At 30.0% G+C, this 14,162-nt stretch overlaps 1 protein-coding gene across 1 annotated transcript in view; it reads right to left on the bottom strand.

Annotated features, from left to right (window-relative positions):
• Positions 1 to 14,162, bottom strand: part of LOC115885473 (zinc finger protein Xfin-like) — a gene marked incomplete at its 5' end in the record, with an annotated part of 137,719 nt that overhangs the window by 75,624 nt on the left and 47,933 nt on the right. The window contains 5 exons of the mRNA XM_030904416.1: positions 8,411 to 8,554; positions 9,965 to 10,165; positions 10,295 to 10,495; positions 10,625 to 10,825; positions 10,955 to 11,155. Of these exons, the coding sequence (XP_030760276.1) occupies positions 8,411 to 8,554; positions 9,965 to 10,165; positions 10,295 to 10,495; positions 10,625 to 10,825; positions 10,955 to 11,155 (948 nt within the window). The remainder of the gene's footprint in view (positions 1 to 8,410; positions 8,555 to 9,964; positions 10,166 to 10,294; positions 10,496 to 10,624; positions 10,826 to 10,954; positions 11,156 to 14,162) is intronic.

Genomic DNA, 14,162 nt, shown 5'->3' with positions numbered 1-14,162 from the left:
TACTAGACACAGTAATATCTCAATTAGATACACGTTTTATTGGTATGAGTGCAGTCTGTCATATATTCGATTTTCGAACATTCGATAACACCAACATTTTTATTACATGTTGATGAATCAACTTTATTACAAAAGTGTGACGAATTCCAAAGAAAATATTCAGATATACCTAATAGGCCCTAGTTTTTCGCTTCAATTTTTTAATATTTACCACCTAGTTTTACCTCAACTAACTCAAGCAACTGTTCACCAATTATGTAAGGAAATAATGAGCAAATATGTGGAGTGCTAGGACCTAACGGAAGTATTTACAGCAATGTTATTATTCTTTACAATTCCTGTCACTTCTGCAGTAACTGAAAGGTCCTTTAGCAAATTAAAAATAATAAAAAATTATTTAAGAAATAATATGGGCCAAACTCGACTCCGACATTTATCGCTAATAGCAATTGAAGACAAAACCGCATCAAGCCTGGATTTAAACGAAATCATTGATACTTTTACGAAAACTAATGCTAGGAAAAAAATATAAATATAATTGTTATTTAGTCAGATGGTTAGGCCCGACCTTTATATAATAAACCCTTAATATTTTTATTACCTGCCCTGCAGTGCACAAAAAAGGGCTTAAGTAGCTTAGCAATTCTTAAAGTATTTGTATATTTCATATTTATATTTGATAAAACCTAATCAGTTTACATAGCGGTGGGGCCCCATTTTTTAATTTGCCCCAGGGCCCTTGGTTACCTAGCTACGCCACTGAATTTAATATTCCAGTTAAAACTTTTTTAGATGAGTTCAACTACGATAGCGAGCATAGTTTTAATCACCGGTTTTGCTAGTGGGGTGGGTATAATTGGGGCTATTTCGGCTATAACGAAATTTTTTAAAGGTACATAATTATAACTTTAGAAGATGTTCATAAAACATGTAATCACTAGTTGATTAAAATAGTATACCATTAATATTGCAAATTATATTTTATCCTCTCATAGTATGTCTATTTAATTTTTTGATTATGTAACGAGCACTTTGTTTCTCACTTGTTTCGTCGAACTGCTTGAATCCATTTTTGCTATTGATCAAATCGGTGTGAGAAACTATGAAGCTATAAAATAGTTTCGAGAGGGTTGAATATTCAGGAAAGTTGGGTTATTTAATGTTATTGCACCTAACATTGTCCTAATTACGCTCTCCTTTACGCGTTACTATTTTTTCGGCTATTTTATTAACATTTGAAATTGTCATAACACAACACAACGCTGTTTCACTACCCGAAACAGCGTTACATCACACAAACCTCGTACCTGAGTGTTTTAGAGTCTCAATAACTGCACTAGCAAAAAACTAAAATTCTTAAATATTATGACAAAACTATGAGTGAACTATACAGGGTGGCGCACCTCATTCGCCTCGGTTGATTATACGAAAACGGAAAGATATAGAAACAAACTTATTTATGGGTATTTGTAAAGAGGCAATGTGCATAATTTAAAATTATTTTCAAATGTACAGGGTGTGTCAGAACTTCCATACTAAAGTTATATTTTTTGAAGATTCATAATAAAGTTATATTTCTTCTTATGGAACAAACGGTATTTTATTTAATATTTAGATTCTTGGGTATAAAATATGGCATTTATTATAAGGGTTTAATATTGAGAGTTTAATATTTTGTAGTATCAATGTATGTAAAAATACTACAATATATGTAGTATCAATGTATGAAACTATGTAGTATCAATATACTTGAGAGATTTCATAAGAAGCAATATATTTCGACCTTTTTTGGCGATTTGATATACCTAACAAAACACTACAATGGAATTGACTTAAAACTTAATAATAAATAGAATACTTGACTAGGCTACGATTTTCCAGATTAAAAAAAAACATTTTGTTAATCCTCAAATTTGTTTTGATTAAATTCTTATAAGTGTATGATTTCGAATGATATAAACAAAACACCAAATTTGAAGGGACTTATCTGACCTTAGACAAGGAAAGAGAATATCTGACAAACACCTTGTATTGTCATACATTCATACTTACGGTTTTAAATCTATTACTTCGTCTATGTTATCCATCACTTCCAATAGAAAAAGATCAGAAGCTGAAAGAGAAAAAATAACCCGAGATCAGTTCAGGTATAAATCCAGCACGATAAATTAAAATTTGTAAGGAGGTATCTTGGAGAAGACCCAATAAGATGTTATCACTTATTAAACCTAATTCGTTTAATACATATTCAGACAAGTGTCGTCATTTATATTTAATAATACCCTTGATTATGTATAATACCTTTTGTATAATACCTACCTAAGTAATAAGTAATATAGGATCTATTAGTATTTTCGGTTCCAGTCGATATTACAGACACTAAAAACGTAAAATTTTCTATACAGATTAAGTAAAAATATCGGATATTAGCACTTTATTACCTTATATAGATATGGATTGACCTAAGTTAAGCACAAACATTTAATAAAACCTCTTTGTAGGTGTAAAAATTAAGAAAATATATGTATTTGCAGTATTTTGGGGTATTTCCAGCTAGCAGCTATTGACTTTTTAATTGACAGTTGATCAACGGCAGACGGCTAGTACACCACAGATTAGTTATTACTTGGTGACACTTTACTTTTAGGATGTTTGACTTAAAATCGATTATTTCAGAAAATCGATCTTTGACCAGCTATTCCTATTTTTTGAATCATATTCTGTATTATTATTATCTATCTGAAATATTAAAATAAACATTAGTTTTTTAAAGAGTTTAATAATATACTCATATAAAATCTTAGGAAAATGTAGGAGAAGATAAAATTTAAGATTTTTTTTCTTTTTTTCTTTTTTTTTTTAAATAAAAAATAAGAGCGTTTAAAAAATAAAATAAAGTAATAATTGTTGTTCTCACCGTAGCGAGTACCTATTTCAAAAACCAAAATAATTTGGCAGCTGCTACTAACTACTAATTTCTTAAAATTTTATCTGCTACTCCTATCCATGCCCATATATTTATTTTTTCATTTTCCAAGATTTTCTTGACTTTATGGTGAAGGAATAGGATTTAGATTTCCAGCCAAAGCCATCTCGTCATATTAAAAAATTACTTCAGAATGTAATGATAATTAAAAAAAATTGCAAATTGATCGTTATCAGTTCATTTCGCTCTTAAAAATTAACCAAAGCATATATTGACATGAATCAAAAAACAAAATGCTCAGGAGTCATGGTTCTGAGCGTAAACTTATAATTTAGGGAAATATTGCAATAAACACACCAAATTACATGTACGGAGTGTTTTAAAGTTAAGGCAAAAAAAACACCCTGGATTAACTCTTGTATATTATGCCAAATACTAAAGTGTATAAAAAGCTAAGTTTACTAATTAAAGTTGATATAATATATGCAACTTGCTAAAAAAATCATGGAAAATATGGCTAAAAATAACAAAATATAACACTTTAATTTGACCAAAATTTCTCCTTTGCTTTTTTGCATCTGAGTGTACATTTAAAAAACATACTTAGTCATCGTGCACCTCTGTCTTCATAATCGGAGCAACATCTTCAGGTTCTGTTTTTATAAAATCTTCTGATTTTATTTCATTAGTCACAGATAAACATTCAGAATTTCTGGAATTAATGAGTTACATTATTATCAGTAAATTAGTAAAAATACACTTAAAAACTATACTTAGAGTCATCCAAAGGCGAAGCGAGATCATCAATTTCGATTTTTAAAGCATCTAAAATCACTTCTTCATCAGTTGAAGATGTACAATCGGCATTGTGGAAAACAAAAACAATTAAAATGCCAACATATGGTGCCTGGAATTTTTTCCAGATCAAGCTGCCAATATTTGAATAAGTTTTTTTGATAAGTGCCATTATTTTGAATACTTTCAAGTTTTAAAACAGTGACCTTAAATTTAGGGTATTAGAAAAATAATACTCATATTTAAAACTGAGTAATTTCACGTCAAGTGGACCCCCTTTTCCCACATAGTCATGGAATTCTATTTAATATATACAGGGTGAGTCTTAAATATGTGCAAATATTTTTAGGGGTAGTCATATTAAACACGATTATGAAGTTTTTTTCGCGAAAAAAAAAATTAAAATTCGGAATTTTTTATAAAAAAATCTTGGAAATTTTTTTATAATTTACAATATACAAATAATGAATAGGTACATAAGATATCTACATTGACTATTGCTGAAATCGTACTGCAAAGTCAATGTAGATAGTTTTAGTGTTAAGAATAATAATTTAAAAAAATATGTGGTCATCTTTTGACCAGTTTATATTCAATATCTTAATTGCAATAAACATTATGTGTTGTGTGGTGTGAATATTTATATGTATTTTTTTGGATTAATTCGACATATTTTTTTCATATGAACAACAGGGAATGCTAGAATGTTAGCCGAAAGGTTTTTTTCAACCAAATAAAATAATGAAAAAAACCAAATGAAAACTTAATCAGCGTTTCCCGAAATCCAAGAAAATTCAAAAATTATAGTAATAATTTTACATATTATAAAAGTGACACAGCGATCTTTATTTCATAGGCATCGCCGACGACGTTTTTATTTTATCAAAAAAAAAAAAAAAATATTATATTGTATTTATTTGCAAAATATAATTTTTGAAACAGTGATACTTGCAAAATAAACATATAACTTTTGTGAATGCAAATAAAAAATGTAAAAAAAAAAAAAAAAAAAAAAATGTTTTTTGTAAAATTAGATCGATTTTCAAACCAAAATAATAAAATTTACATTTTTACCCATTATCCTATGTACCGTATTTCATTATTTTTATATTGTAAACATGCCGCATTTGTATGGTTCATAGTTATTTGCCAAAGTATTATTACTATACATAGGTGTATATGTTGTAGTTATTAAGCATGCGTAAGGTAGCCCTATATTTTATATTTCATGTAAACTAATATTCATTTTTTTAAAATACAACCAAAATATACAAGGAAGAATTATGTTTTCCATGTATTCTACAACATATTTCTTAATCCCTTAGTATCTAACTAGTGTGACGTCATAAGTCTCACTCCGAGGGCTGTTCTATTAGAGTCGGCATTGGTCTGATATTAGAAATGTCAAAAGCTGATGACATTTTACTTTTGACAATTATTGACATTTCGTGTTTGATTTTTGTAAGAAGAGGCAGAACTGTCACTTGTTTTATTAGTTTCCTCTTTCCTATTTCACGAAAGTAAAAGAGTTACCTATCTGATTCGTTCAGGCACTCAATTTTAAAAGAATATCAGTCAAACCTTTTTTGACAGAGGGATTTTTTATTTGCCATGTTGGTAAAAAATTATACTGGTCAAAAAATTAAAAGTTATTCATTTCATAGACTATAGTAAAATAAATAACTAATAAAAAAAAAAAAAAAAATATTCAATTTATTTACATTTTAAAAAAAAAAAAATTTTTTTTGACTTTTTTAATAATACAAAGAATGTGTTAACATTAATATATGGCAACTTTCATATTTTTCATTTCAACATAGTGAGACAACGAGCGAGAGAGTACACTCATCTCAATCTCCACGTTCAATACATTAATACACAAGATAAACGAAAAAAAATTACACACGCACGCGCGAACGCAGACAAAACAAATTGCCGGTGCAAACTGAGCGTTCGCGCACAAATAAAATCCCTTTGAGCACGGACCAAAAACCGACACCAAACGGCTTACGTTCGCGTTAAAATAGTGCGCGGGCAGGTGACAGCGTTCAGCGATGAAGTAGACGAATCAGATGGATAGAAAAGGATAGATTTATGCAAGATTGATCATTCCTTTTCTTCTTTTGCGCTTTAACACTCCCTTCACTTCCATGTGTAAATGCGGTTACTATGTAGTCTGTAAACGAATAACGTGTTCATTGAATTTGACACTTCCCGCGGGCTTTTCTAGTGTTAGTTTTATTAGTTTAGCAACTTGCGACCATGCTGATGCAATGCCATCTCTAATGAACAGCCTCGGAGCGAGCTTTATGACGTCACGCTATTATATATACGGCATTAATTTATTTTGTAGAATACATGGAAAACATTCCTCGTATATGTAGATTTTTTTGGATTATATTCGAACATTTTAAATTTCAAATGACACAGCACTGATGAAGGCTATAAACGTTAGCTATAACGTTTTTTTTAAACTAAAAAAAAATAATGAAAAAACCGAATGCAAACTTAATCAGCGTTTTTCCCGAACCTAAATCCCAAAAAAATTCAAAAAATTTAGAATAATTTTACATATAAAATGGCAGCGATCTTCATTTCAAGCCATCGCTGACGCCTTTTTTTTTCTATGATATGTTATTTCAAATATAATTTTCGCACATTGATGCTTGCAAATAACATATAAATTTTTGGGGAATTGCAAATAATAATACATCACTATTAGTAGATATTGAACTGTTTTTGTTAAATTAGATCAATTCGTTTTCAAACCTCTGGGTAAAATTTAAAAATATATTTTACATTTTTACCCATTATCTTATCTTAATATATATATATATATATATATATATATATATATATATATATATTGTATTTATTAATATATATATATATATATATATATATATATATGTGTATATATATATATATATATATATATATATATATATATATATATATATATATATATATATATATATATATATATATATATATATATATATTGTATTTATTAACTGTATATTATGTATAGTTCATCTACACTATATCATTTTTAAAATACAAAACTAAAAATACGAGGACTATGTTTTCCGTGTACTCTACAACATATTTATTAATCCGTGGTATCTAACTAGCGTAACGTCATAAATCTCGCCCCAGGCTGTTCTATTAGAGACGGCATTAGTCTGATATTTAGAAATGTCAAAGGCTGATGACATTTTACTCTTGTCAATTATGACATTTCGCGTTGATTTTTGCAAGAAGAGGAAGAACGGTCACTTGTTTTATAATTTTCCTTTTCTATTTCACGAAAGTAAAAAGAGTTACCTATCTGATTCGTTCAGGCACTCAATTTAAAGAATATCAGTAACTTTTTTGACAGAGGGATTTTATATTTGCCATGTTGGTAAAAAATAACGGTCAAAATTCAAAGTTATTCATTTTATAGACTATAGCAATATATTCCTATATTATATTTGGTTAATGATAAGTAGTCCACAGCCCTTATGAACTTCAACGTATTCTATACAGGGTGTCCCAGGCTAAGCGTGCATTAGAAGTTTCTAGAGACCTATAAGATCTAGATCGGACATTTTCTGCACATCATTGTTTTACAACGAGATCTATCGATTAAAAATATTTTCAATATGGCGGCACTTCCGGAAGTTGACAGCAACTTTCTTATTTTAAATGGGTGCCCTCATTTTTTATTACACACATAAATTCTCTGTAAAATTTTATGAATTTTGATATTAAACACTCTAAAATTTTTGGACGAAAAAAGCTACCTGTCAAAAAAATTGTATAACCTAAAAGTCAAATTTATTGATTACCACAGCAACTGTGACATAAAGAGAAGACATGTGTATATGTAATATGAGTAAAGAAAATGAATAAAGCATTCAGACTTTATCTGTGACACTGTATATCATTCATGTGTTACACAAAATAAATTTACCTGGAATCGATATGATTATCCTCAAGGTGGCGTTGTAAGAAACATTTTGTTGTATATTTCTTATCACAGTGTGTACAAGCAAACATCTGTCGTTCTTCTAGTGTCAAATGAATGTTCTGGTGTTTTCTAAAGTATGCCACATGTCCTGTTTGGTAGCCGCAAATGGAACATTTATGGATATTTTTCCGCGGATTCTTTGACCTAAAATCAATTTTTTTAGTACTTTAATTTTAATTTGATCAGAGAACGTATAAGAGCAATGTCTAAACAATGTATTACAAAAAATAAATTTACCTGGAATCAATATGATTATCCTCAAGGTGGCGTCGTAAGAAATATTTTGTTGTATATTTCTTATGACAGTGTGTACATGCAAACAACTGTCGGTCTTTCAGTGGCAAATGAATTTTCCTGTGACTGCAAAAATTTGATTTATATGGCGTATGAATGTCACATTTGGTACAATGAAAGACTTCTTCCTCAGCTTCTTTCCTGTAACAGGAAATACGGTCAGAAACTCTGTAAAAGAAGTCCTGTAACTCTGTAAAATACGGTTCTTCAAGCATATAATCTCACGTATCTACCCCTACCTATTTTACTTATGGTCAACACCATAAGAAAAATGTTTATTTTTTTTATTTTGAAACACCCTAGCTACACGAATATAAATTTACCTGGCATCAATATGTTTCTTCTCAAGGTGATGTCGTAAGGTTTGTTTCTTTTTATATTTCTTATCACAGTGTGCACATGCAAACAACTGTCGGTCTTCCGGTGCCATGTGAATTTTCCCGTGTCTGTAAAAATTGCGCTTATCTAGCGTTTGAAAGCCACATATGGCGCATTTATGGACTTTTAGCTCAGCTTCTTTCGATCTAACAAAAGAATATACAGGGTCGCTTTTATATATCGAAACGGTCGATTATTAGGTAAAATATAGGAGGTACCGCAAAAAGTTAAATACAAAAGTTATAGCATTTTTAAATACCTATTAGCGAGTAATAAATTCATGTATTCAGAGTCGGTCATAAAGTCGTGGCACATCAAAGCTTTATTTTTTTAAATAGAACCCCCTGTATATTATTGCATATTTCAATTCTTCCTTCAATTCTAAGCAAAAATGGAAATACACACAATGTATCTCAAACCAACCGTTTCCGAGTTGTGACCTTTGAAAATGTCACTTAAACAATATTTGATTTAATTAATTTCGATATGTTCAGTGTCATTTAACGATGCCATTCTGCCGAAACTGTGATACTTAATAAAATTTGACATCAGTTCTCAAATTAGCAATTATAGATGTATAAATCATATCATTGTATTGATGTGCCACAACTTTATGACCGACCCTGTATATTTAAATTTACTAGTAGCTAATAGGCATTTAGAAACCCATTACAACAGTATCACAGTTTCGGCAGAATGACATCACTAAATGAAACTGAACATATCGATATGAATTAAATCAAATTGTTTAAGTGATATGTTCAAAAGTCAATAACTTGGAAACGGTTGGTTTGAGATACATTAAGTGTATTTCGATATTTGCTTAGAATTGAAGGAAGAATTGAAATATGCAATAATATACAGGCTATTTAAAGAAATGAAACTTTGATATGCCACGACTTCATGACCGACCCTGTTGACATAAATTTATTACTCACCAATAGACAATTAAAAACGCTATAATTTTTGTATTTAATTTTTTGCGGTACCTTGTATATTTACCTAATAATCGACCGTTTCCATATATAAAAGCGACCCCGTAATTATTAAATAAGTATTAATAAAATAAAATAATATTTAAATAACAGTCTTGTAACTCTATAAAACAGGGTTCCTCAAACATATAATATCACCGTACCATACCCTATTATAATTATTATTAACAAAATGATTTTGTTAAAAAATTTAGAACTGTATCATCCATACGTTGATATTAATTTAACCAAACGGCAGAGCCGCAAGCTCACAGAAGACATTAAATCTTTTTTTGATTTAAATCATTTTAACGACTTAAGTCATTTGATTTTAAGTCATTTTTCGAAAGCTGACATAAGACTTAAAATTTAAGTCTTTTTGAAACTGATTTGTGATTTAAATGTTTATTCCGAAATTGAAAAAGATTTAAGTCTTTTTATAAAAGGCTTAAAACTAATCGATATTGCTATCTATAGGTGAAGATACACGTTTTTTCTGCTATCCGTCAAATAAAATATATCTGGCAGATTTTAAAGCGCTATTTGTACCCGAAAATACGGGGCTAACAATAATAAATTTACCTGGAATCACTATGATTAACGTCAAGGTGGTCTTTTAATCTTTGTTTTTCCGTATATTTCTTATCACAGTGTGCACAAGCGAACAACTGTCGTTCATCTGGGGCCAAGTGAATTTTCTGGTGTCGTTGCAAGTGTGATAAATAGGCTGTTTGGTAGCTACAAATGGAACATTTATGGAGATTTTTCTGCGCATCTTTGGACCTAAAATCATTTTTAAATATTTGTCTTGCAATTGCGTAAAACAATTCTGAAATGGTAGCGGTAGTTTAACCACTAAGACAAAGATAAAATAGTACCCGAAAATACCGGGGGTAACAATAATAAATTTACCTGCAATCAATATGATTAGCGTCAAGGTGGTCTTTTAATCTTTGTTTTTCCGTATATTTCTTATCACAGTGTGCACAAGCGAACAACTGTCGTTCATCTGGGGCCAAGTGAATTTTCTGGTGTCGTTGCAAATGCCATATATTTGGTGTTTGGTAGCTACAAATGGAACATTTATGGAGATTTTTCTGCGCATCCTTGGACCTAAAATCATTTTTAAATATTTGTCTTGTAATTGCGTAAAACAATTCTAAAATGGTAGTGGTAGTTTAACCACTAAGACAAAGATAAAATAGTACCAGAATATACCGGGGGTAACAATAATAAATTTACCTGGAATCAATATGATTAGCGCCAAGGTGGTCTTTTAATCTTTGTTTTTCCGTATATTTCTTATCACAGTGTGCACAAGCGAACAACTGTCGTTCATCTGGGGCCAAGTGAATTTTCTGGTGTCGTTGCAAGCATGATATAAAGGGTGTTTGGTAGCCACAAATGGAACATTTATGGAGATTTTTCTGCGCATCCTTGGACCTAAAATCATTTTTAAATATTTGTCTTGTAATTGCGTAAAACAATTCTAAAATGGTAGTGGTAGTTTAACCACTAAGACAAAGATAAAATAGTACCCGAAAATACCGGGGGTAACAATAATAAATTTACCTGCAATCAATATGATTAGCGTCAAGGTGGTCTTTTAATCTTTGTTTTTCCGTATATTTCTTATCACAGTGTGCACAAGCGAACAACTGTCGTTCATCTGGGGCCAAGTGAATTTTCTGGTGTCGTTGCAAGCATGATATAAAGGGTGTTTGGTAGCCACAAATGGAACATTTATGGAGATTTTTCTGCGCATCCTTGGACCTAAAATCATTTTTAAATATTTGTCTTGTAATTGCGTAAAACAATTCTAAAATGGTAGTGGTAGCTTAACCACTAAGAAAAAGATAAATATAGTTGACTTGCATTGTAAGTAGGTGATAGAGATGGTTTAGAAATTATGATCACTTATTTTAACTGTAAAACTATATGAAAAATGTCGTCGATCGTCATCTCTAACTCTACTGGACGCCATTTTTTCGATTATGCGGTATAGGCTTGGTGCATTCTCCGCCGGTGCTGCCACCATCGGAGAATATCGTAAAAAACTAGCACATACAAATACACGGGTTTAAATAGCGGGTATACGAAAAAATTATTATTTAATTATTCTAAAAGCGTTAGCAAGTATAATTTGTGAAAATTCTAAAAATAAAAAAAAGTAAATACTTTGATACCTTCAGAAGGTCTAACTTGTATATTATAATTTATTATTCCAGTTAAAACAACTTTTTAGATGAGTTCAACTATGGTAGCGAGCATAGTTTTAATCACCAGTTTTGCTAGTGGGGCATAATTGGAGTTTACTCGGCTATAGCGACATTTTTTAAAGGTACATAATTATAACTTTAGAAGATGTTCATAAAATATGTAATCACTAGTTGATTAAAATAGTATACCATTAATATTGCAAATTATATTTTATCCTCTCATAGTATGTCTATTTAATTTTTTGATTATGTAACGAGCACTTTGTTTCTCACTTGTTTCGTCGAACTGCTTGAATCCATTTTTGCTATTGATCAAATCGGTGTGAGAAACTATGAAGCTATAAAATAGTTTTGGGAGGGTTGAATATTCAGGAAAGTTGGGTTATTTAATGTTATTGCACCTAACATTGTCCTAATTACGCTCTCCTTTACGCGTTACTATTTTTTGGCTATTTTATTAACATTTGAAATTGTCATAACACAACACAACGCTGTTTCACTACCCGAAACAGCATTACATCACACAAACCTCGTACCTGAGTGTTTTAGAGTCTCAATAACTGCACTAGCAAAAAACTAAAATTCTTAAATATTATGACAAAACTATGAGTGAACTATACAGGGTGGCGCACCTCATTCGCCTCGGTTGATTATACGAAAACGGAAAGATATAGAAACAAACTTATTTATGGGTATTTGTAAAGAGGCAATGTGCATAATTTAAAATTATTTTCAAATGTACAGGGTGTGTCAGAACTTCCATACTAAAGTTATATTTTTTGAAGATTCATACTAAAGTTATATTTTTTCTTATGGAACAACCGGTATTTTATTTAATATTTGGATTCTTGGATATAAAATATGGTATTTACTATAAGGGTTTAATATTGAGAGTTTAATATTTTGTAATATCAATGTATGTAAAAATACAACAATGTATGTAGTATCAATGTATGAAAGTATGTAGTATCAATATACTTGAGAGATTTCATAAGAAGCAATATATTTCGGCCTTTTTTGGCGATTTGATATACCTAACAAAACACTACAATGGAATTGACTTAAAACTTAATAATAAATAGAATACTTGACTAGGCTACGATTTTCCAGATTAAAAAAAAAACATTTTGTTAATCCTCAAATTTGTTTTGATTAAATTCTTATAAGTGTATGATTTCGAGTGATATAAACAAAACACCAAATTTGAAGGGACTTATCTGACCTTAGACAAGGAATATCTGACAAACACCTTGTATTGTCACAGGTATTGTAAACTGGGATCTAATAAAGAACTACTTTACATTCATACTTACGGTTTTAACTCTTTTACTTCGTCTATGTTATCCATCATTTCCAATAGAAAAAGATCAGTAGCTGAAAGAGAAAAAATAACCCGAGATCAGTTCAGGTATAAATCCAGCACGATAAATTAAAATTTGTAAGGAGGTATCTTGGAGAAGACCAAATACAGAGATGTTATCACTTATTAAACCTAATTCGTTTAATATATATTCAGACAAGTGTCGTCATTTATATTTAATAATACCTACCTAAGTAATAAGATATAGGATCTATTAGTATTTACGGTTCCAGTCGATATTAGACACTAAAAACGTAAAATTTTCTATACAGATTAAGTAAAAACATCGGATATTAGCACTTTATTACTTTATATAGATATGGATTGACCTAAGTTAAGCACAAACATTTAATAAAACCTCTTTGTAAGTGTAAAAATTAAAAAAATATATGTATTTGCAGTATTCCCAGCTTCCAGCTAGCAGCCATTGACTTTTGAATTGACAGTTGATCGACGGCAGACGGCAGTGACACCACAGATTAGGCATACTGTGGTGAAACTTTACTTTAGGGATGTTTGACTTAAACCGATTCTGCAGAAAATCGATCTTTTGACACACGATTCCTGATTTTTTGAATCAATTATTCTGTATTATTATTATCTACCTGAAATATTAAAATAAACATCAGTTTTTTGAAGAGTTTAATAATATAGGCATATAAAATCTTTGGAAAATGTAACAATAAGAGGTTAAAAAATAATATAAAGTAATAATTGTTGATCTCACCGTAGCGAGTAGCTATTTCAAAAGACAAAATAATTTGGCAGCTGCTACTAACCACTAATATCTTAAAATTTTATCTTCTACTCCTTTGAATAAGAAGTTCTACTCCTATCCATGCCCATATATTTATTTTTTCAATTTCCAAGATTTTCTTCACTTTATGGTGAAGGAAGATATAAATGGATTCAGATTTCCGGCCAAAGCCATCTCGTCATATTAAAAAATTACTTCAGAATGTAAATGATAATTTAAAAAAATTGTAAATTGATTGTTATCAATTCATTTCCCTCTTAAAAATTAACCAAAGCATGTATTGACATGAATCAAAAAACAAAATGCCCAGGAGTCGTGGTTCTGACTGTAAAATTATAATTTAGGGAAATATTGCAATAAACACACACGAAATTACTGCACAGGATGTTTTAAAGTTAAGGTAAAAAAACAACCCCTCGATTAAACTTGTATAATATGCCGAAT

Source organism: Sitophilus oryzae, unplaced genomic scaffold, assembly GCF_002938485.1.
Source record: "Sitophilus oryzae breed Bouriz unplaced genomic scaffold, Soryzae_2.0 scaffold_385_pilon_pilon, whole genome shotgun sequence".
NCBI lineage: Eukaryota > Metazoa > Arthropoda > Insecta > Coleoptera > Curculionidae > Sitophilus > Sitophilus oryzae.
This window is presented reverse-complemented; position numbering and strand designations above follow the sequence as displayed.